This window comes from Paroedura picta, unplaced genomic scaffold (assembly GCF_049243985.1).
Source record: "Paroedura picta isolate Pp20150507F unplaced genomic scaffold, Ppicta_v3.0 Ppicta_v3_sca25, whole genome shotgun sequence".
Classification (NCBI taxonomy): Eukaryota; Metazoa; Chordata; class Lepidosauria; order Squamata; family Gekkonidae; genus Paroedura; species Paroedura picta.
The window spans coordinates 180,493-205,861 of NW_027518622.1; the positions used below are offsets into that span (position 1 = coordinate 180,493).

The 25,369-nt window shown below is 39.1% G+C and overlaps 1 protein-coding gene and 1 long non-coding RNA gene across 3 annotated transcripts in view; one reads left to right on the forward strand and one right to left on the reverse strand.

The window, feature by feature from the left end:
• LOC143828402 (uncharacterized) lies at window positions 1-11,811 on the reverse strand. The gene is made up of 4 exons (XR_013227584.1): window positions 10,242-11,811; window positions 8,752-9,079; window positions 7,059-7,148; window positions 1-1,663 (listed from the first exon to the last, which is right to left on the reverse strand). It is a non-coding gene; the product is annotated as an uncharacterized LOC143828402 (long non-coding RNA).
• The window catches only part of LOC143828400 (THO complex subunit 1), a 27,787-nt gene continuing 14,206 nt past the window's right edge, over window positions 11,789-25,369 (forward strand). Inside the window, exons 1-10 of one of the 2 annotated variants that reach the window (XM_077318829.1) lie at window positions 11,789-12,054; window positions 15,827-15,900; window positions 16,705-16,765; window positions 17,617-17,683; window positions 19,902-20,020; window positions 21,562-21,610; window positions 22,121-22,216; window positions 22,596-22,678; window positions 23,069-23,142; window positions 24,655-24,763. In XM_077318829.1, the coding sequence (XP_077174944.1) occupies window positions 11,953-12,054; window positions 15,827-15,900; window positions 16,705-16,765; window positions 17,617-17,683; window positions 19,902-20,020; window positions 21,562-21,610; window positions 22,121-22,216; window positions 22,596-22,678; window positions 23,069-23,142; window positions 24,655-24,763 (834 nt within the window). In that variant the 5' untranslated portion in view covers window positions 11,789-11,952. The remainder of the gene's footprint in view (window positions 12,055-15,826; window positions 15,901-16,704; window positions 16,766-17,616; window positions 17,684-19,901; window positions 20,021-21,561; window positions 21,611-22,120; window positions 22,217-22,595; window positions 22,679-23,068; window positions 23,143-24,654; window positions 24,764-25,369) is intronic. The other variant, XM_077318828.1, reaches the window with a different exon arrangement.

Here is a 25,369-nt window from a genome sequence, read left to right on the forward strand (position 1 = left end):
TTATAGTTATATACTACAACCACTATTATTTAGAAGAAAAACAAAATAATCATAGAGCTTACATTTTACAATACATATACTGTTCTTTTACATCATCTAGAAGTTACAGACCAGATACTGTGTTAACCCCATAGTTAACATATACCATCTGAAGGTTGCTTTTTTCTTTTCAAGTTAGGTTCTACTATTCAATATAGTCTAATCTTGATGTCCATTTTCTTCTGAATTACAATGTAGATTTCTTGAGTGTCAAATATGTAAGTTTTGCTATTGTCCTGTATTCCATCAATTTATTTTACCAATCTGTAATATCTGGTGATGATTCTTTTTCCATCTTGATGCATAAAGTACTCTAGCAGCTGTTACCACGTATTTTACAATTTCATTATATATTTTAACATTATTTGGTACCACATTTAATAACATACATTTTGGATCCAAAACAATTTTAACTTTCAATATCTTTTGCATCTCATCATAAATCATAACCCAATATTTCCTTGTTTTCTGGCAAGTCCTCCATATATGATAGAATGATGCATTTATATTTTGACATTTCCAACTGTTGTCATTGTAACTCTTAGTAATTCTTGCAATATCTTGAGGGGCAATACATCATCTAAAAACATTTTATACCAGCTTTCTTTTAACATTTGACATTCAATAAATTTCAACTCATTAACCCACAGTCCTTCCCATTGATCTAAGCTTATGCTCTCTCTGCAATATTTTGAGCCCATTTTATCATACAGTCTTTTATTTGTTGTTTCCAAGTCATACTATTCGTAGACTTTACCTAGCAAATGTTTTCCATAACCGATAATCAATTTTCATAACCAGTTTTTTTCTCTCTCAGATGGCCACCTTCTTTCTTAAGCTGTTATTTCAATGTTAACACTATCTGATAATAAATTAGTCAAGGTATATTCTTTCCTTCATTCTTAACAGTTTGCTATTCTTTTATTTCCCCTTGTTTGTCCACCATACTCTCACAAGTTAGATTGACTATTTTCTTTCTTGAATTTAAATCAAAATCATTTATTAAATAAGTTTTAGCACAGCTGCCATTTTTGACAGCATAGCCATGTCTCTTGAACAAGTACTATTATATGTAATTTTATTTCCATTTTACTCAATATGAAGACAAGAAAGGAGCAATGCAAGACACTGAAACTGATCTATGTTCGGAGACTTTAGTAGCTGTGGCTACACAAACCTCTACACATATTTTCTCACAAATTAATGCTGAGAACTGAAGTATACATACACAGCTTACACAAGTTTTCAGTCCAATAACCCCCAGCACCTGAGGCTAGGCAAGTGTGAATGACCATCTAAACATTTCAGCTGACGTTTGGCTCACTTTTATGAATTCAAAAGACTAGTATCAACAGGATTACATCAGATTCTTTTTATCTCTTACATGAGATTATTTAATATGATTGTAACATAGAAGGTTCAGTTTCTGCCAAATGCAGCTGCTGGCCTTGTTAGAGAAGCAGATTGCTGTGAAATGGCTCTCTGGGGACTGATCCCTCCATCAAATTCAAAGAATGCCCAGTCTTCAAAGCCATCACTAAGTCAGGGTCCTCCTGTTTGCCTTCCATTCCCTGCAGTTTTCTTGTAAGGGACAAGCTAGTTTACATAATTCTATATGAAGCCCCTGAGAAAAGATGATAGAATATTTCCTGCTATTGGAGAGTTCACAAATGAGGCTGGTCAAGAGACATTCAGCTTTTTTATACGGCTGTGTAGCTTTGTTTACCTTTTTCTTTAAGGCATCACTACTAGTTTGGATTCTCTGAACAAAATTTCTACCGCCAAGGAGAGAAGGGTACATCTGGAAACTTCATTGACACAACTGAAATATAGTTTTAAATTTCAGTTTATATGGAAAGTGATGTATCTTTCAGAGAACAAACTGCTACAGTTCTATATTATTATTGTGGTGGTGGTGGTTATTAGATTTATTGCCTGCCTTATTCTGAAGCTCAAGGAGGGTTACATAAAAACTTACCTCATTAAAACCCCTACCCCTATATGGAAATTAATCTGGCAAAAGCCTAGTTCCTTTACCTCTTCACCTCTGAACACTTTGGTAGTTGCACATTGCATGCAGCAAGAACTGCTAGCATTCATAATACTTTGTTCTTTATATCAAAGCTAGTAAAGAACTTGACTTATTTTGCAGATTTCTTCTATATCTGACATTGACCGTTTATGCACTGGAGCTTTCATGTTGAGCTGCAAGCTAGAGTTTTAGTCGTGGCAGGTTGCCCCACCTCTTCCTGCACCCACATGGGGGAGCATTTGGCCTAGTGCACAACATCTGCCCCCGATCTGTGCTCCTGCATGGGAGCTGGGTCAGTGAAGTTCCCAGTGCATAAACAGTCATTGACATGCTTATGTGTCAGTTGCAAGAGCAGGAGAGGTTTTTCTTGCGCTAAAGTAGTTGTACAGTTTTAAAAACTGAGGCCTGTCACCAACCATGTCACAAAGTGACCTCTGCCAAAAATTCTTTAGATGACCTTAAGCAAGGCAGTTTTTCCCCATGGGCCTTTCTGCACTCACAGCTTATTTCTGATTATGGGAGAATTCAAGTTGCTATCCCCTTAATTCAAATCCTGTACCTGCACTCTGCCCCATTTTAAAAAATCTGATTTTCTCTGGAATTGCAGAGTATGTGCTCTGTACCCAATGAGAAAAAGCATATAGTGTGACATTAATTTAGTATGTGTATGTTGCATGGTTTGTCACTTTTGGTCAGTTTCACGTAGGTAAATATACAAGTTTTATTGATGTGCCTTTTAATTGTTAATGTCCCCCCACCCCCCAATTATGCAGGAGGGAGCAAGAGAGGCAGATGCAGCTGAGCCAGCATTGAGAGCCTTCTGAATCTGCCTCTGCCTCCCTGGCTCTCTCCTGCACTATTTGGGGCTGTACATTAATGATGAAATAATATAACCTGAGCTTGTATATAAAAAAGAAAACTTAAATGCCTAGCAGTACTGAAGGGGGGGGATGCACTAATCATTCAGCAATATGGCTACCCATCAGTAAATGCAGCTAGAATCATCTTTCCTTTCAGTTTCAAAAAACACTCTTTGCATGAACCCCACCAATAAGGAGAGACCAATAAGGTAGTGAAAAACGGGGTGTAAAATAACTCTTCTTAAACAACTGCCTATGTTGCCATTACATATCTCAGTAAGTCAGATGAATTATAAATAATTAGCCATAAGTACAATGATTGAACATTATATTACTCAGCGAGACAAGCTGACAATAAATAATAGCAGGATGCAATAAAACAATGACTAAATAAATGAACAAAACAATTCCCACTCTCCTCACTTCAGTCATCTTTAGTTATGATCACGCCTTATCCCATCTTACTTTCCTTCTACATGTCATCACATGCAGGTGCAGTTTTCAGTTTTTCCTTTTCCTATTTCATTTGACCCCCTCCACCCAGAACAAAAAGTTAAACAGTACTTATGTACTAACACCTTTAAATTATGTTCCTCAGAAAAAAGTTGACCGGTTACACAAATCTGGATTGGGTTTCTGTAGCTTTCTTCTCTTAACTGTACTAATTCTGTTAATTTAAGTAATGTCATCATCTGCCATATTTTTGTAATCTAGATTTTAATGTTTGATCCTTTGGAATATTCCCAGGTGTTCACAATCATCATTGTAGCAGCAGTATGCAAATACCATACCATAGATATGTTTAATGGGAACATTAATGTTTAAGCGTCCTAATAAAGATTCTCGGGTAAATAAGAACCAACCATTCACGTGTTTTTCACACAAATTTTTCCAAAAACATTTTTACTGTTGTTCAGCTCTACTACATAAGTTTGATGTCAACTGTATGAGAGCCACATGGGCAGAATACAAATTTATGTAGACCTTAGTATATTCTTATTATCTAGGAAGGGAGGCAGCTGTTTTATCAGGTTTAAATAAAATGATAATGGGCCTTTTTTGCACTAGGATTGCTGGACTCCAGGTGGAGCTTGGAGATCTCCCAGAATTTAACTGATATCCATACTATAGAGATCATGTAGTTGAAAGAAAATGGCTGCTTTGTAGGATGGACTCCATGGCATTTTATCCCACAAAGGTCCTTTGCCAAATCCCACGGAGCCCAGGTTGCACTCCAAAATATCCAGGAATTTCTCAGCCTGGAGTTGACAACCCTATCTGCAAGCTCTTTTTGTGTTGTCTTTTTAATATAATTTTGTTTCTACTACATTATACAATTAATTAAAAGTGACCCAATAGCAAAAGGAAACTATTTTGCAATCGTGTTGAAGCTTTTCTTGAAAAGAATATACCTACAAGGTTTCTGCAGTTTTAGTTAGCTGCTCTATCTGCCTTTATAGCCACTAAACCTGAGAATTTTTCAAAAGCCACTCCTCAGTGATCTTGTGTTTTTTTAATTAGTTTTGCAAAGGTTTGTCTTTAAACACATGATGTGGCAATGCCTTCAAGTTAAAATACACTTTCTATCCAAGGAAAGTTCGTTCCTGTTTATCTTTCATAAGGTGGGTGGAGCAAAGCAGGAAATGAATCATGAAAGAAACAGTGAATGGAAAGACCAGCTTACATCAACTGAATTAGAGCCTGACTTCATTTGAACAGTAAACACGCTTTAATTTGTCAAAGCAGATTAAGAAGTGCTGACCTAGAAATATCCAAATTGTAAAACCTGTTTCAACTGAGTTCACATCTGATTTTTCCAAAGAGTAGAGACAGGTACTTTAAATTGTAAGAACCCTCCCATCACTCACAAACCCACTACATTTATTCTAATCTCTTGATACTTTGGCCAAACTCTTCTACCAAACTCTACTCTCAGTGATATCTGTACTCAAATGGTAAATGCCTCAAGCTTCCAGATATCCTATCCTGCAAATTGCTCCAAGACTGAACTGGGAAACTAGAGGAGACTGCACCTTCCTATTTTCTATGTCAGCTCTGACACCTACTGGTAAAATAACAAGCTACAGCTACTATGTTAGAAATATATACATTTCCTAGGACAGGAAGTGGAAAAGTAAACAAAATAAAAATAAACCCTGATGTTCTGTTACTCAAAGAACAAAATGTTTCAGTCTTCTATTCATTTAGTTTTCCAAAAACATACCACCTGAGAATGGGATTAATGATCTTTTAAAGGACAATTGCATTTTTTCTTTTATGAAAACTTCCTATATTATAAATCTTTGTTGGTCTTAAAGGTGCCACTGGACTCCCATTTTGTTATATTATAACTGTTTGCAGATATTCTGTACAGCTATATATCCAAATACTGAAGCGGACAATATCACTTTCTACTTTTTTTTAATGGTTGGGGTTTTAGAGTCTGAGGACACTCCACCCTGCACCCCGGGTTTGAAGGGGGGGGGAATCTCCCATCTGAACACGGTTTTATGTGGATTTTTGATCTGCATTCTAGGCTATATTCAGAATTCAATATATTAATATAGGCCCAAATGCACATCAGTATTAATTTACAAATGAATGCTCCTATTAAATAGTGGGTACAAGAAGGCGCAGAGTTGCTCATGGAATGAGCATCAGTTTTTTATTCGATTGCACCAACTGAACTGAAAAACAGCCCATCACCTGAACTCATCTACAGACCCAGGTTTCCACCACAGCCTATGATTGGCTCCTAGTGAATACCCAGCTTTGAACTAATTAAACAATTTAAATGATCCATTTGCAAGATGGATCCTGCACGCTAAACCAATGGCACCAAGCAATCCTGCTGTTTGAATGGTGGCTCCCACTTTGCATGTCCACTTCACTGCATACACAACAGTTCTCTCTACTATTACTGTGCTATATACATAGATAAGCCATACTGGCTTAAAACAAGGAATCAAAATACAGAAGGAATTTATTCGTAATATTAAATGTCTGAACTACAGGGTTGTTGAACAATTGTACACCCATGCTCAATTGCAGATTTGATATTTTTAGTAATATACAGCTCTAGAAATCTAAAACGTCTGTTTGCTTTTGTCATAGCTAAAGTTTTTCCTTTGAACGTATGGTTGTCTTTTGTTTTATGTGTCATTCACATTTTTAACTGTTAACAGTTGTTAGACTTTGTTGGCATGCATTGCACTACTCTGTGCATGGAATGTAGAGTTTTTAATCATTCCTCTCTGTTCTTGTAATGCCTACCAACCCTCAGAGATATTATTCCCAAGACCATAGGGCTCATATGTAGGATTAGCAGCATGAGCTGGGGAGCTAGAATGAATGACAAGAGGGTGAAATTGCTTTTCCCACAAGCAGAGCTCTGCTGAGGAAAGTGATTGATTTCATCCCCTTGATCTTCCACCCTTTAGCATACCAATCTGCACAGCTGTTCATCTGCTTAGATCCCATGACTCCAGATATACTCTTTTGGGGGGTCAGTAGTGCTGCAGGAAGGGGACGACAGTGAGTGAGGTGGCTGGATGTTGTCCATGGGGTTGCGATGGGTCGGACACGACTTCGCACCTAACAACAACAAGTGCTGCATGAATGGAGCCATCCATGGGAAATTTTTCTTTAAAAATGGTTGGATCCCTACGTGCCTGGCATTTATTTATTGGGGGGAGGGTATCCTGTGTTTCTAGTTTTGTTCTTGATGGTCCCCCCCCCTCTCCCTTGATGTCTAAGTTTGTGAGATGGGACATTTCAGAACTGTTTCAAGACAGCCATGACTGCACCTCTTTAACAAGCAGGAAGGGCCATTTGTAATTCAGTTCCAAAGATATTATGATTTTTGTGAACATTTTATTTCCAATAATGTCAAGCTAAAAAAATGCTAGTTTTTAGAGATGGGAAATAGAAAGAGAAATAGTGTTGTTATAAAACAGTGGCCTTTGCAATTTGTTCACATGCCACTGAGGATAACAATGTCAACAGAAATAAGAAACCTTTCACTTAGACTTTCCAAAAGCAATCTGGAGGAAACAGAGTGTGCCCCCCAAGTTGATAACTGTGTTTGCTATGTGATTTATTAAATGAAGGATGGAGAGAGTTCTTACCTAATGGTGAATGTGCACTGTCTCAAAATCCAGTAACATAAAAGGGGTCCAGTCTCCAGAGAGCCAAGGAAATGAAAACATCGAGTTATTCTGTAATTTCAGTAAGAGAACAATTTCCTATTTAGTTTTCATTCAGTTTTGTGCAGCATCAATCAAGGTGACAACCAGGTACTATATAGAGCATACAAAACTCCTGCTCTTGTTCCTTGGACTATCCACTGCTCTGAGATATATTCCAGCTAAGCATTTATCTATAGTAGTGCCTTTTCATCTGTGAGACAGTTAGACAATGTACATCATGACATAAATTTTGAGAGACCTATTTTCAAAGGTCTCCCAACACAGGGCGGACCTTTTGATTCATCAAAATAAATTACAATCCAAAATGTGTATACTTTAGAAGAAAATTAGAAGAAAATTATATCATTTTCAATCACTTCAATCATAGGTTGGTGGGATTATGAATAAAATAAGAAGAGAGCAAATCAGAACAAATCAGAACAAACAAGAACAGAGCAAATTAGGGCTACACATTCAATTTCAAATTCAATTTCAAATTAATACACATTACTTAGGGATGCACATTCATTTTCAAACTAATGAAAAAACTAAAAGAAAAAAGTCTTGTGTTTTGGGTCACATTTGTTGTCCTGGAGCCTGGCAGTGTTTTAGATCAGCGGTCCCCAACCTTTTTGCAGTTGAGGACTGCCTCCGGGAGTGGGGGAGAGCCGGCAGCATGCGTGTTTGCCCATGCATGTTTGCGTCCACCGGCATGCCGGCGGCCCGCCTACCTCTTCCCCCCCTCACAGCGAGAAGCTAGCCGGCCACGAGCTTCTCGCTGCGGGGGGGGGAGGCAGGTGTGTCCGGCGGCGGCCCGGTGCTGAGGCCTTCGCGGCCTTGTACCGGGGGCTGATGACCCCCATTTTAGATCATTCAAGACAGTCAGAGAGAGGGAGACAAACTTTTATTTCTTCTTCCTCTCCTTTCTCCTCTCAAGCAGCTACTGCAGCTGGCTAGGTTTGCAACAGTTGTGGCCAGCTGGCCAGCAGATGGGCAAGTACTGCATTTACTCAAATGCAAAATTAGAGTTCCTCTCAGGAATGCCGTAAAAAGAAAGAGGGCATCTTAAATTCACATACAACTTACAGTTATATCCAATAATAAGAATTTTTTGTGCACATTCTTGGGGGTGGAATCTTCCTTTGAAGTAAATATAGTAGATGGGAAGAAAATATTTTCTTGCTTCAGTATTGTTTCTGATGAATATGAGATGCTGTTCTCCAGTACATCCAGCAAAATGTAATTCTCTTGATACATGACTTCTTAATATAAGGCAACCAGATAACTACATTTCCCAGAGTCCACTACAGCTCAGATTTCAAAGAAACAAAGAGGACAAGAGAGCAAGATTTTGTTCCAATCTGCCCATCTGTTGTCTAGCTGGCCTGCAGCCACCTAACTGATACAGGCCGGCTGTATCAGCAGCCATCTGAAACAAACCCATTTAAAGTGGGGAGGGGAGAGAAAATGAAGAGGAGGAGGAAGATATTGGCATTCCCATTGAAAGCAATTGTAACAAAATTAAATGCAATAATTTAAAAAACCATTATAGTAAGCATAGCAAAAATATATGAACCTTTTCAATGAAATTCACATATTTACAGACTTCTAAGATATGGAAAGAGTGTATTACCTGTGACATTATCGCCTTTAATTATTTTAATTTGTTCAGTATCTTGAACGTTTTTTGAAAATGTAGTATACAAGTTAAAGGGGGGGAAGGAAGGGAAAAACTCATACATGGCATGGGCAATAGCAGCCAGTAGAGCCATTGCTGATTTCCTCTGTCAGCTTTGTTAATTTTCATCTTCTCCACTGATGCCTGGTCCCTCTTTTTTCTCCTGCCTAGGTCACATTCGTCTTTCTTTTCTTTGTTATGCCAATGTAAGTTGTCACAATCTTACAGTCTTCATTAGGGTGTTGTATGAGTCTGTATTCCATACAGCAAAGATTTTTTTCCCCTGCAGTAGTAGAGAGAAATTGACAAAACTGATTGGGGCAGAGAGAGATTTGTTGTGGGGCAATTACAAAATAAAAATGAAATTTTGTTCTGCAGTTCTATAGAAGTAGCGCACACAAGGGAGGAAATAGAGGAACATTTTCTTAAATATTGGGGGTATTGCTACAGAGGAAGAAGGTAGCCTTGCTGGTGTTTGCCTTTATACAAAGGCTATATGCCTGCTTATGCAGTATGACTACTTACTCTACAATGAAAAAAATTGTAAAGAACAGAAACAACAAAATATACAAGAGTGGTGAGAGAAAATAGGTTGCTATCAGTGAGTCTAAATAGATGCTCCTGCCCTTTCTATAATCATGTTACATAAAACATACCAGGTGATAGGTTGAAAAATTATATTTTCACAACAAAATGAAATTGATTTGACCAGATGCTAGAAAAATGAGATCTCCTTACAGTAAAAATATGACTTGGAGGCAAAGGTATCTGGAACTCTTAGAACAAGAGATGCAAATATGAATTCATTTTTTAAAAGGGAAGTGCAAACCCAAGCTAATTGTGAGCTCAGATAGTTAGACACCTAGCCATACACAGCTAAATGTACAGGAATGTACATAATCAGAAAAATCGAAGGGAATTTTGAAAGTGTGGGGGGGGGGGAGGAATCCATTTTAAAAGCCTATGTTACTGAAGTCTCTGTTTTAAATATGAGGAATATATACAATTATTTTAAGTAAATGACAAGATGAAAGATATGGAAGTATAAGCACTTGGAAAAATTAAGGAACATCATAATTTAGTTTTTGTTACTAACAAGTATTAGTTTTGGTTTCTTCACTGAGGCCACAAAAGAAGTTTTCTGCCATTTCAACAGACGCAGGGGAGTCTGAAGAGTGAACGGTCCTCACCTAATTTCATCACACAGAAAAAAATAGACAAGTGCTAGAACCAGTGAGTGGTGGGGGGAATGCAAATTGTTGTTATTCTGACAGTATGAAATTCCTTTGGGTCACTTGGAAGTCATTATGTAAGGTTGATACCATAAAACCATATATGCACTTTGGGCTAATTACCAGTTAGCTCTTCACCAAAGGGAGAAGACCTATGCTGCCCTGTTGTGTGCCCCCCCCCCCGAGCAGTTAAGTTAAAATGAGATTGCTTACCTCTCTGGACTCGTTGCTACCACATTCAACAAGCTTCAGACGGAAAGGATATGAATGGCCAGGGGTCCTCTCCTTCCTATCCCCTACTGACCCATCACTGGTCACAGATCATTTCACTTTATTTTTTTTAAGGATACAAAATTTATTAACTTCCACCAATTGGCAAAACCTTTCCGGGGACATCATGAAACCCCAGGATTTCACTAACCCTGGTTGGGAAAGCCTATCATAGAGTTTCAGTAGAATCCTAGTAGTTTGCCCCAGTGAAATATTACTTCTGACTTTGTGCTAGAAGTGATGTCACACTGTTGAAGTGTTATGGGGAATTATTTTTAAGTTTACAGTTATAAGGCCTTGTCTATTCCCGTGAGTAGCTGTTGATAGTAAAGATGTCACTGCACTCAAAATTTGTTCTAAGGCCTTGTTTGTGTAACAGCTGCCAAAACTTGACGCTACCTCTGCCCAGATAGGTTGGAAGGAAACTTTGAGCTATAATATTTGACACCAATATTGCTGGTTGCTGGCTGCCTTTATATCTAGTTTGAAAAATCTCTGTAATATGAAAAGTTGCCTTTTTATTCTACATCAAAGATGACATAATAAATAAGCTTTCTAATATGTGGTCTTGCTTTCTTTAAAGCAAACTTTGTAAAGGGGAAGAGCATCTCTTTGACTAATGCCTGGAATATGCAATGTTCCAAAAATTCTAAAAAAAAAAAAAAAGTTACAAAATAGATTTCCACCTGTGGACTGAGATTTTAGACAAGATCTTGTTCTATCTGATCTGCGGAAAAGACAGTGCACACTTATTGCTATGCCCACTTATGTCGGGTATTAATTGCTTTACATCACTTTGGCCCATTATGCACAGGGGGAATAATGCACAGTTGGGGTGGAATGGCGGCCACTAAAATTACTGATAACGCACAATCGCAGATTCGGTGTATGCCACCGAAAAAGCCGCGTTAGCAAAACGCAGAAGCGCAGCTTCTGGGTGACTGGGCGCAACTAGAAGCAGCGCCGGGATCGCTGCGTGCATAATCGGTTACTCTGGGTTTTGCCGCCGTTGTGTCCCCGTCCCGTGCATAAGCGGTTTGCTTCGCTTCTTCCCCCTCCGCGTTTTCCATGTGACCCGAAATCGCCATTTTGGTGACCGTGCATAATGGGCCTTTAGGAGCCAGTCTTGACTGAAAACAAGGCATCAGTAGATGAAGACTAGGGAACTTAGATTTCGAGAGTTTTGAGGAGAATGGTGTCAGGGCAATAAGAAAAGGAAATGTTCCTTTCTGAGGGACTTCTAGCTCTAAAACGTTCAAAAGGTAAATGTAGAATACCTTTTAAAAACTCATCTAAATTATATGAAGAGTTTGGCTATACTTTAATAACCGTTTTATGACAGACGTCATTTGGCATCCTTTGAAGCACACAGGCATAAAAAAGACCGAACCAGGAATCTCCCACTCGCGTCCATTTTAAACAACAAGGAAGGTGGTGACGTCGAGTCGAAATGCAAATCGCGGAATTCGGGAAAGGAAGCAGCAGCCGTTCTTTTCTTCCCCGCCGGCTAACGTCTTTAACGGACGCGCGAGAGGTGACAGGGGGCGCGAGGTCGTCGCCCAACGGGTGTCTCCCCTCCCCTCTCACGCAAGCCAGGCCGCTTGAAGGGCAGGGCAGCAGGGGGCGCTGCTGCGGCTTTAGGAGGCGCCGAGGGATGGCGTCATCATTCTTGGCCGAAGAGCGTCGGACGAGTCTGTCAGGAGAAGCTATGTTGCCGCCGCTCTTCAGCTTGCCTGAGGCGCGGCAACGTTTTACGGTGAGCGGGAGCGGGCGGAGCATGGCGGTAACCGCGTCGCCGCCTTCGTATTTCAAGCAGGGGTCGATAGGCGGGAGGATGTGAGACACCCCCCCCCTCCTCCTCGTCTCGGCGTCACGTTCGTGAATTGAGCCTCCGGTCAAGTTGAGACAAAGCGCTTCGTTCCGCCGGCGGGAAACGAGCGGGGCAGGGAGGGGACCGCGTGGGAGAGAGTATTTTGCAGCTTCCGTTATTTATTTAGGTGATTGGGCCCTCCTCGCTAATTTGGGGAAGATGCGCCCACTGATTTGCCCCCCCTTGCCTGTTACATCTGAAAGCTGTCCAGAATGCAGATAATTATATATTCATTATTTAATCATTTATGTGAGCATTTCCAACCTTTGCGGACTTCATTTCCTTCTAATTAAGTGCCGTCAGAATTCATGCCTGTATATCTTAACTAAGTGACTCAGATAAATGTATGAATTAGGCTTGGGGGGAGGGATGAGGATTTGTGAAAATTCTGTTAGATGTGAAGTGGCTTTTTCAGGTGTTTGTGCATACAGGTCGCTATTGGATGCTGCTGTGATCTCTTAACACTCATACGTTCGTGAACTGGCAGTATTCTGGGGTCAAATTCAGGAAATTTATTCAGATTATTGAGAAATGTTTAGGCCGCTGTACTGGATCACTTTGCCACATGCACACTTAAGCGAAATGGAACCTTACTTGGTGGGAAAGCTGGCATTGAATAATGAGTTGAGTAGCTCCTTTTAATGTTTAATTCTCATTCTGTTTAACGCATGCTGCTCAGTTTCATTTTAACACATCGTTGCTCAACCTATTCTAGTAACTTTGTGTAAGTTGAGTTTTGTAGTATTACATACTCATTTCAGTGTATTATTTTACAAAAGCACTGTGACCATAATAAATGTCCATGTTCTAAACATGCCAGTTAGTGACAAGAATTAATCCTGACAGTACTGAGTAGAACACTGATACTTTATGTTTGTAAGGATTAAAAGATTAAAGCCTGCATAGTTGAAAGTAAGTTCCATGCAAATAATTGGAGTAAGTTTATAAGAAACCAAGGTTAGGACTATGCTTTGTGGTCTTTTTAGTGAAATGACAAAATACATAAAATAATTGGGGATCTGTTAAGTACAAGTTTTGGTTTAATGTTTCTTGTATCACAATGTGATTACAGATTTTTTTAAAAAGTGAGTAAACTTTAAAGAAAATGCCTTAATGCCTTAAATCAGGCTTTCTCAACCAGGGTTTCATGAAACTCTGGGGTTACTCGACAGCCCTGGAAGGGTTTCTGGAATAGGTGGGAGCTAATTATTTTATATATTTTTTTCAAATTGTCAAACATTTATTGAGTGATATAACCATATATGGTCATGTCAGCATGCCCCTCCTCCCAAAATGGCTAATGATGGGCCTGGAGGGGGTGGGAATTGGAGGGGCCCCAATGGGCATGTACATAACTATGCTTTCCAACCATATTCTGCACAATCATGCCACTTCTGCAGTTTCTTGGAGCCTGAAGACTGTTTCAGGGGTTTCTCAATGGTAAAAAGTTGAGAAAGGTTGCTTTAAATAGTTTTTGGTCTGATGTAGAATATTGATTTGGATTTAAAGCTTAATAAGCAAATTTGAAAAGCGTTGCATGTCAGTTTTATGCCTCAGTAGCAATAAATGTCAGAATTAAAGTATTTGATTAAGGGGAAATTAAACTATGCTTGATGCATTCAGAGCTGTAAATGGAAATTAACTGAAATGGAAAAGTATAATATAGCAATGTAATATTTCCCTTACATTATTTACATTTATTGAAAACTGTTGAAATGCTAATTGATTTTTATACCCTGTTTTCACTCTGAAAGAGTCTCAAGGCAGAATACCTCCTGTGTAGTAGGTAGGGCTGAGAGCGTTCTGACAGAACTGTTCTGCAATAACATCTGGCTGCATGTGGAGGAGCAGGGAATCAAACCCAGCTCTCTAGATTAGAGGATACTGCTTTTAACCACTAGAGCAAGCTGGAATTAATGCAAGAAAAGACTATAATGTCCCTTCAGCTGTCAAGAAACCCTGGATGATGACAACAGGTGAACCTACTACGGCACTGATAAAACTGTTCTGACCAAGCAGTGATATCAGGGCTCTCTCAGCCTCACCCACCTTACAAGGTGTCTGTTGTGGGGAGAGGAAAGGGAAGGTGACTGTAAGCCACTTTGAGTCTCCTTCGGGTAGAGAAAAGCGGCATATAAGAACCAACTCTTCTTCTTCTACTACTGGAACTGGCCAGCTGCACAGCACTGTTCTGTGGTTTCAGTCTGTGCTAAGCTTCCAATCTCAGGGTTATTCTTGAGACTTTGTATGCCATTTTAAGAGTTAATAATTTCACCAGTGTTTGTGATCATACTTAAGTGGCCTTGACAGGAGAGATACATGTCAGACTGTCTCAAGGCCAATTGATTAGCAATGGTATATGGTAAGTGTCCACAACAAAAAATGTGCCATGTTCCCACTACTACCAGATACATCAGTTATAAACAACATACTCATTAGTTGAGTACATGAACTAGAGCTACAGGCAAAGCAGATATAAGTGTTTGGGTCTGCAAGTCTTCTGGTCTGTAAAGCAACTTGGGCACAAAACTGGTGAAACTGTAACATACCACTTGATTCCTCAAGATATCCATGGTCTCCAAGAATGAAGAGAACCTGTATTTTACATGTGTTCAATTGAAAAGGTACCTCAGGTAAAAAGCAGTATTCCCCATATATGCTGGAGTAGTAGATGTTGTAGTGCCTGTTTAGAATTGAGCGTTTTTGCTTGCTTGGTATGGATTTCAGTTTCATATTACATACATGTACTAATTTTTAAATCAGAAATATTACTTGAACCCCCAGCAGCTATACTGTGGTATGAATACCAGAAGTTACACAAGTAGCAGGTATGTAGGCATACCTAGGAGCAAGATGACCTGTTGTTAGGGGTTTAGCATAGAGATAGGGGCTGTAATACTCCAGTAACTGCTGTCTAGGAGGAAAGGTTTTACCTCTAGTCTTCTCATGATATGGAGAAATTTCCTTTGTTGAAAGCAAGAGTAATATTAATTCATATAAACTTTTGAACATGATACACAGTAAGAACAGGCAGCCTGGATATATAGTTAATTTGTGGAATAAGCTAATATTTTTCTTTGTTTTGTTCTGAAGAACCAGACCTTCTATAATGTATATTCTGTTAGCTATGTTATATTTTTAATAAGAGGAATAGTATCTTGAAAGAACCCGCACTTATATGTAGAATGAAGATTTTTGCTTCTATAGAAGATACTGTTACAATTTTCTCCTCTAATACGATGAAAATTATTAGACTAGCATAAAATTCATGCATTTACTAAGCTGTAGGATTCCTTAATGTGTTTAACACCTAGATCCCCATAACCTTTCTTAGGAGCCCTATTTATTTCAGTTTATCTATTTAAACTAGAATTGACTGGTAAACTAGAATTGATTGGTAAACAAAGGATCACAAGGGTAAATTACATTGAAATTTAATCCAATAAATAAATCATAGTAAATATATTTAGCATTTGATTACAAATGCCTTTGTTGATTTTAAAGCAATTTTGATGTTGGTGAGGTTTGTGGAAATATATTGGTTTCTTTAGAACACACAGATAAATAATAACATCTATTAAAGCTATGGTCAGTTTTTGAGTAAGACACTTTTACATATTTGTTAAACTTTACTATGTGTATTTCATTATGTTCGCAGAACTCTACTCGAGAAGCTCTTAACAACAAAACCATTAAACCTTTATTGGGTGCCTTCAGCCAAATACCCGGAAGGTAATATACATCAGTTCACATTTTTTGTGTGATAAAACTGCATGTAGACAAAATGGAAGCCATGACGGCTAGGCATTTTATCTAATCCTAGCTTTCTCAACCAGAGTTTGATGGCCCTGGAAAGGTTTTCTGAATGGGTGGGAGTTAATTAATTTTTATGTATTTTTTAAATTTGTCAAACATTTATTGGGTGATATAACCATATATAATCATGTCAACCCGCTACCCCTCCCTAAATGAGCAATGATGGATCTGGAGGGGGTGGGGAGGGGCCCCGGTAAGCATGTGCACAGCTGTGCTTCCCAACCATATTCTACATGATCATGCCACTTCAGGGGTTTCTCAATGGTAAAAAAGTTGAGAAAGGCTGGTTCAATCCAAGTTTTTCCTGACCTAGACAACCCAAGCAAGCCCAATCTTGTCAGATCTTGGAAGCTAAGCAGGGTCAATCCTGGCTAGTATTTGGTTAGGCAACCTCCAAGGAACACTAGGTTCATGATGTGGAGGCACACAATGGCAAACCACCTTTTAACATTCCCTTGCCTGGTTGCCAGGCAGTCCTATGATCTCTGGCTACCCTACACACTCCATGAAATTGCTAATTTTTATTAAGTTGTGTTATTTATGTTCTTAAACTGTTTGTGTATTTTGCTTCTGGTCTTTTTATATTTGATTGGATTCTGCCTTGGAAAAATTTTGGTTAAAAGTTTACATAGGAATATTTCATGTTTTATTGATATTACAGACCTCTTTGATGCCCACTTTATTAATCTTGGCTTTCCTAAATCTATTCTTGATTTGTAGTGAAAATGAAAAAAAGTTTACCCTGGATCAAGCTTTCAGAGTTGTCTTAGAAGAAGAAATTGTAAGTATTTCCTCAAATACCATCTTATGATACTACGTGCAAATGAATTGAATTCTGAGATCACCAGGAATATTATGCCATTAAAAAAACACCTTTTAAAATATTGTTTTTTATTTTCTTGGTGATTATACAAATTAAAATAATAGATATACATTTGAGTAAAGTACATTGCTTGTAGTCCTTGATTCAGTTCATTTCTTTTTTATTTATACGTATGTAGGTATCCTTTGGTCTCCTTTTCATCTTTATATCTTCCTTTCTTTTTTACTTCTTTGAGAAAGATTGTCAGGAAGTTCTTGCTCTACACTTGGGAGCCTAAGGTTGTTGTCGTCCTTGTTGGTTGTATCTGGCAGTCTTCTTGTTCTCTACTTGCCATCGGTACTCGCCCCAATGAGAAGGAAAAGGGAGAGAAAGAAAACAAGCCAGATTTGGTTCACTTATAAAGTCAATATTAAAAGAGTTATTCCCAAGTACAAGAATAAAGGATTAGGAGGGCAAAAGGGAAATAAGTTTCATTTTAGCCTTGACACCACTTTTAACAATTTATTGTTTGTTCTGCTGCCTCTTGTGAATATAGTAATTTTCCTTTACAAGTCAGTAAGCACTCCCATTGTTGCCAAAAATCTTGCAAGGATTCCCTACGGAGTAAGCTTGTTAACTTGTTGCAGTTGATAACTGCCATACAAAATATGTTTTAAGCGTAGTGTTATGAAATTTTATCTGTTCACAATTTATGTGTAATATTCTAATTCTTAAATCAAAGTGTTTTTGTATCATTACAGGCTTTTGCTGACATAATTTATGTTTCAGTTCCATATGATAAGCAAGATGCTTGTATTATATCTTTTTAGATAAACAAAGCTTCCTGTGAAAATGTCCTGGCAGTAATCTCTCTTGCTATTAATGGGGTTACAGAAGGTGAGTGGAGGCCATATTGTTTTATTTTAAATATATACTAGCCTTCAAGCCTGCTGCATCCTAAAATGCTGTGGGCGCTAGCAGGAGAAAGTGTGTGTGGGGGAGGCAGGTTGCTGGAGAGGCCTCCTGGCCACTCGGCCATGTCTCACTTCCCAGGCGACTGGTTAGGCTGCAATGGGCCTGCTGCATCCTCACCTATGCTGGTGGGTGCAGCCTCACTCAGGGCCCTCAGTAGCAATGATTGGTACGCTAATGACGTGTTTGCCTTAGGAGGCCTTCAGCAGAGCACAGGGCTGCCCTTCTTGTCAATCTACATTGGTGCATTTTGTGGGGAAAGGGCTAGCAGCAGCCTTCCTTTTAAGTTTCACTGGAAGTTTTTTGGGAGCTCCTTTTGGGCCAGCACAGGTTTTTCCTTTGAGGAACTGACAGGCGGCCATTTTCCTCGAGCAAAAAGCACAACGGTCTGCAGCTGCAGCGCCTGGCCTCTGCTGAGCCAGGAGACAATGGGGCAAGCAGCTGAGACAGGTTGGGGTGGCCATGAGGAACAGGCCAGGTGGCAGAGAGACTGGAGCGCATTGCAGAGCCGTGGCGAGAGTAGGAGGTGGCACCGCTCCTCAGAGCTGAAGGTGGGACTGAGAGACACGGCGGCGTCTTCGGGCGTGCTGGCTCTGCACCTCGATGGATGTGGAGATAGGAGAGAACGAGGTCCTGGCAGACAGCCACACCTGCAAGCCAGAGGAAGGAGGGAGGCAGCCCCAGGACAGGCTTGGGGACCCGGATTCCTGGCTGCATGTGAGCGGGGAAAATGGCTTGCTGTGGAAAACCGCAGCAAGTGAGAAGCCTGCCAGCATGAGAATTTCAACACTGCCGCGGCCTCGTTCTAGCCGCCACCGACTTCGTGGTGCCACCTCCTAGTGGCCGCTGCCAAGTCATTCTCTGGTCTGGGTGGTTCTGGTGGCCGCGAGCTCCTCATCGCCACTGCGGCCTCCTTGTCAATAGTGCTGCCTTTCCATTGGCGTTGGCTTTTCACTGCCACGGTCTTTCTGACGGTTCCAGCACCTTCTCGCCCCCGTGGCGTTCTCTGTGTGTTGTTCCTGCCGCTGCCTACACCACCACCTCCTTGCCGCGGCTGGTGGCTCATGGTAGGGCAGGCCACGTAGGGGCTGGCTGCACTCTGATTGGCCCTAGCCCAGGACTCTCTCCACCCCCTGACTGGTTTCATAAATATGAAGAGGAACCATGGATAAGATATACAACTCAGCTCCCTTTTAATGTGCATATAATTCTTAGCTGTATATACATATTTCAGGAAACAAAGGTTTGCTATCATCTAAAGGCATTCTTAGGATTAGCTCACATAATTGGCAGCTGCCTTTCATTACAAGTATGTCAGACTATGATACAGGTGTATGCCCATGCATGTTAGCCCCACAGTTAATTCCGCCAAAAGTATCCTGCAGTTTGTCCATGAATAATCTGCAACATGTGCTACATTGTATGAAAGCTAGCAATGCATATGTGTAATCTCCATGCACCACAAGAGGAACTGAATCTTGAGCTAAAGATTGCACATTCCAGCCCAACTGTCTCTTCTTTTCATACTTACCTTCTCATACTGTATTAGTAATGGAAACTACTTTTCCCTTGAATGCCATATTTTTGCATATCACATAGAGGAAAGAATTTTAATAAATTTAGGATATCAGAATTTCATAGGATAACTATGAAAATATGGGGGGATAACATCTAATAGTCAAAGATTTTGACTATGATCCTTTGTAGTATAAAAGAGCAAGAGTCCAGAAACACAGCGCAACTGTGACTCACAAAAGCTGTCACAATTGCCACATGCCACAAATTTAAAGTGCTACTGGATTCTTGCTCCTCCCTACTGGTACAGATAGACTAACATGGCTACCCATCTTCATTAGTCCCTTGTGTTTCCATTCATAGCATTTTAGAATTTAAAATCCGTTTTCTTACAAAGCAACGTTGTTACTTAGTGAAAGTAATTGTCATGAGGATATAGGAGTCAATTCAAAACCTTCAGTAGCAAACGGTGACTCAGCAAGAGAGGGGTATTTACACACATGCTTGAACAAATTACGTTTGTTAGGATCATATTGATAAACTGCAGTTAACATATACTTAACTACTTCGTTTCTCTTGGGATGGGGTAATTCTGCAAAACTGAACTTAAACTTGTTTTCCAATAAAGGTATTTGCACTGCTTCAACCCCTTTTGTGCTGTTGGGAGATGTTTTGGATTGCCTTCCATTGGATCAGTGTGACAGAATTTTCACATTTGTGGAAAAAAATGTTACTACATGGAAATCAGTAAGTATTTTATCAAACAAACTTAGTTTGATTTGAGATCCTGAATGGGTAAATTCAGTGAATGTTTATTACTCTGATAATTTTATGGAGCTTCTCCAATAGTGTAAATTGAGTATTTCTGATAAACAGTAATGTTAGAACATGCCATGTGTTTGGAGGCCAGGACTGCCCCATGTGTTTGCCATCTCCTGCCTGCTGTCTGGAGGCTTGGCATGTCATTGGCTTTCACTCTCCTCACCCCTAACAAAACTCCTCCACCCAGGAGGGGTCCACCCCACCTTGATGTTTCCTGGGCTGATTCCCTGTTGTGCCCATAGTCCTGCCATGACAAAGGACCCTGCTGGTGATCCAGAATCAGCTTTAGAGCCATAGGAAACACATACTAACTCAGTGGAATCAGTACTGCTGATCAGCTGCTGGATGGTTTTATGCCCCACATCTCATACAGCCGGCTCCTGCCTTGCATAGGCAGCCAGCTAGGGGCAGTAGAGGACCCCAAAGAAGAGATTACAGAACAGAGCATAGGCTTCCACAATAGTACAAGACAGTACAAGACAATAGTACAAGGCCATAAAACTCAAGGCTGAGGAGGATGCGGTGACTGTTCCTCCACTCCTGTTCTGATGCTGGCATAGGTGCTGGGAGCTCAACATCATACAGGTGATTCCCCCACCCACAGGTCTCACCTCCAGCAGCCAGGTGCTGCTGTTTGAATATTCCCATGCCATATTGTCTTTGTTATTGGTTGTCAGCTTTTAATGCTCATGAACAGTGGTTTTGGATTGTCCTGTGGTATATGTTTATTATTTATTTATTATTTGAACTTTTATGCTACTGTTCCTAGCCAGTTAGCCTGCAGTGACTTGCGATATGGTTTAAAACAATAAAATAAAAAACAACATTAAGAATCCCCTCCCACCCTTCCCAACCCACCCTCCGAAAATGCACCTCCTTAAGCCACCGATTTCCTGCCATATGTGCCCAGAAAGATGTAAAAAAAGGCAGAGTACCAGGAGGCACCAGAGTTACCAGTAGAATCCTGGTCATCTACATTCAGAGAAGAGTTTGGATCCAGTCAGCTTTTCTACTGTTGTCCACCAAAATGCCTACATTGGGGATCACAAGACCTGTATGGATGAAAGGCACGTAGGCTAAGGAGATGCAATTAGGTGAGAAAAGTGGGGGGGGGACCCTGATTGGATGAACCTTTGATTGGCACCAAATCAACAGGTCTTGAAATAAGCTTTGTCAGGGCCCAAGCTAATCTATATAAGTTCTCTGGGCCAGTTTTGCAAAACAGTCAGTAAATATTGCTGGCCCACAAAAAAATTGTATCAGCTTGTTTGTATTTCACTAGCATGTAAGAAAAATGATCACCTTTTCCATGTTTTTTTTTTAAATTTCCCTGCCTGGTTGCCTGGAGATAATTTTATTTTCTTGCAACAAGCCTTTAGGGAGATAGCTGTGGTACTATAACAGCGTAACTGGCATTGTTGTAACTCTGAACATTAACTAATTACATTCTTTAATGATATTTCTAGAATACATTTTACTCGGCAGGAAAAAATTACTTGCTCAGAATGTGCAACGGTAAGTAGTCTTTGTTTAAAAAATAAAGGCAATTAAATGACTTATTACAGCACCTTGCTAAGAAAGTATTACAAAAATATGATTCAGTATTTAAAATATGTGTGTTGTATAGACTACAATTTGTTTTAAACAGTTTTTAAATTTATTATCCTTTTGGAGAATAGTATTTATGAATTTTGTGCATGTTTGACACTCATATACTTAGGCAACTAGAAAAACAGATTAATTTAAAGGAGCAATAACATTCTTTGGGATGTGTTTACCACCCCTTCATTTTCAACAGCAATTTGCATCCTACTTACATCGCAGACCTCCTTGCTATTGCAGGTTCTGATATATTATGCAACTCTTGAGTGGATCCAGTTGGGAGCTCTATGGGGCTTAAAATTTGAAGGGGAAATCAGTGGCCGTCTCCCTTTTGTAAAAGTAGAAGTGCACAATAAATTTGTACATGAAAGTTTGGGCTTCAGGGCATAATCAAAAGGTAACATATTTTCTCCTGTTGTTTAGACCTCTTACGAAGGTTATCTAAATCGCAAAATACAGTGTTCTGTGGAAGAATTCAGCTATTCCTGGCTAGATTATTCCCCCTTTCAGAAAAGTCAGGTAAGATTTATTCTTTTATGATGTCAGAAATGTCAGAAATAACTTAACGGATGGCTTGAAGTAGAGTCGGTCCAATGTATTTTAAGCCCAAGGCTATTCTGATTTTCAATTATATTTATTTTAGAAGATTGGTAACTGATCTCTGATACAGACAACAATACTAGACTCAATTTCCTGTCATTGTAATTAAATTTCAGTGTAATTGTTCCTACTTGGCTTTCAGGAAAGATTGCTTCTTATGTGTGTAAATTGGCCTGCTCCTTGCAGTTTATATTATTATTTTTTTCAATTTATGTAGCAGTTTCTCACAAGTTCTTCATTTGGGGTTTGTTTTGTTTTTTGTTCATTTATTTTTTAACATTCATCTTTACCCCTGCAGGGCTCAACTTGCAAAGTCAATTTAACCTGGAAAATATCACCGTTTTTAATACCAATGAGCAAGAGAGCACTCTAGGACAGAAGGTCAATCTTCTTTTTAATTTATATAAAGAGAAACTAATTTTGTGAATAAGCTGTAAAAGGGGGGATATAAGAATGACACACAGCCTTCTGGGTACTGAATAAATATAATTGCACCATTTCCAAAAGAAGTAAAAGGGATTAAAAAACAAGCGGGTCTTGTTCCACATCAGATTTAAGCCCTGTTCCTGAACGCTTAAAAAGGTATAAGGCAATACTCAGATTTTTGATTTGGGCTGTGTGTTCACTTTCCTAATTTTAGTTCAGATTTCAAAAAAAAATTAATTGTAATCTGTATCTTCTGGTAATAATACAAAGCCTTTTGCAGGATTTTTTTTGTTTTTTAATATGTGGGGAAAGTTTTAGGTCTATTAAAGTGTGTTTTTTCTTCAGCATGTAGAAGAGCGAGATGAAGGGATGGAAGTAGAAGAAGGTGAAATGGGAGATGATGAAGCTCCTACAAGCTGGTAAGTGTATAGTCAAAGCTTAATTTTTTCATCTTTTTTATAATTTCTAATATGAAAAAATATTAGAAATGCATATGTTGTATGGTATGGTTGGTAAGTGGTTGCCATTCATTGTTTTTTTATCAAACAAGAACTTACATTTTATCCATGTTTATATCATAAGACTGGAAGTTAAAATCCTATGTAGAGTTACTTCAGTCTAAACCCATTGATTTTGGTAGGCTTCAGCTGGGGAAACTGTGGTAGGCTGGAAACTGCAGCAGGCATATTTGCTGTTACTAAAATTGCTGTTGCTTTGTAGGGAAATGTTTGGATTGTTAGTGATATGCTAAGTACATTGATTTGGCTAAACAAGTGTTAGTAAATTTGATCTCTAGCTTTGTTGGTCTCCTGTGTCTTTTGGGAAATAGTAGCTGCATTAATTAGAACTTTGTTTCTGTACCCAGGGAACCAAGTGAGAAATGTGCAAATAAGTCGTGGTCAAGCTTTAAATTTCAAGAGTAGTTTTAGTAACACACACACACCAGGAGTTTTCCCTCAATTGAGACAAACTTTTTAAAATGAAAAATTCAGTTCTAAACAGTTACTATTTTTAAAAACCAGTATTGCCTTATCCTATAGCTAATAATAGGCTGTTTAGATTCAAGAGGATAGCCGTGTTGGTCTGAAGCAGCACAACAAAACAAAGAGTCCAGTGACACCTTTAAGACCAACAAAGATTTATTCAAGGTGTGAGCTTTCAAGTGCATGTACTCTTTCTCAGATGGTCAGTTCATTAGTCTGAGGAAGAGTGCATACACTCAAAAGCTCACACCTTGAATAAATCTTTGTTGGTCTTAAAGGTGCCACTGGACTCTGATTTTGTTTAATAGGCCTATTGTGGATGGAACATTTGATAGTGGGACATTTGCAATCAGCAACACACTTGTTTGCTTTCAGTAGAAGGATATATGCAAACATTTGTTATGTGTGAAATATACCAGTGTGTATTTGTAAATGAAGTCCTCCTTTCACATTGCACTGGGAGGGCATTTGTAGAGCTGGAGGCAGGAACTTGGACAAACTTAAATGTCCTTTAGTTTTTGTCAGTTTACTTTTAATATAATGTCTTGAGTTGAAATGGTGTCTTGATCCTGGTAATATTAGAAAGGAAATGATTTTCAATACATTGTCAACTTGAGCTAAAAGATTTTATATCATTAATTTGTCATCGTTCAAATCCCGTAATTGGCTCTATGCAGTCCACTGTCAATATGTTTGTGCACGTAACATGAATTGGGGAGAGTTACTTACGGTAGTATCTTTAAACCTACAGTATGATTGATTAGCTGTAGTTGACTATGGAGAAGGATTTTCTACATGAACAAAAATAATTATGAAGTCTTGAACTTTGGATTTTTTTTTAAAGGAAGAAAATATTTTTATTTTTCCATTTATGAATTCAAATTTGTCTCAAAGTGCAAGTTATGGGTGTGTGTGTGTGTAGTAGTTATTTTTTATTTTTCCCTCCAGCTCTATCCCTATAGATTACAACCTGTACAGAAAGTTCTGGTCACTTCAAGACTACTTTAGAAATCCTGTGCAATGCTATGAAAAGGTCTCATGGAAAACTTTTCTAAAGGTAATGACTGTAGTGTGGATTTTTTTCCCTCTTCATCTAGTGTGCATTCATTCTGTTTTACAGAGTTTGTCCTAACTAGGCAATTTTAGAAGATGATGATATGTAACGAGGGATGTTGTTGTCCAGTAATAATGAAGACACAGCAAATGCTCAATGGACAGAGCTGTAGCCAGGAGTTATTACAATGCTTTGTTCCTAGCAGAATAAGTCCAAAACAAAAGCTATGTAATACGTTTTAATAAGACCGCCCAAAATGACACCAGATGGTATGAAAGGTTTCAGGTTCTTCAGAGTTCTTTGTTAGATTGGATTTTTTTTTAATTGTATGGGGAAGGGGAAAAGATGTTCTCTAAGGAAGTGGAGGTTGTAGGTAGGACATTGTTTTTTGCTTTGGACCAGAAACCTAATGGTATTGTCCCCCACTCAACAAAATCTTTCATATTGTGCTTGGGTATTTCATAGTTTCTTGATGTTGGATTTTACTTTAGAAGTCTGCAGCTTCCTGTAGCCTCTAGGAATATATGTGTATTGTATGATCATTTGCAATTGTAGTTTGCCTCTTGGTTTTCCTTGTGAGCCCCATTGTCAGTCTTAAGTTAAGATTGA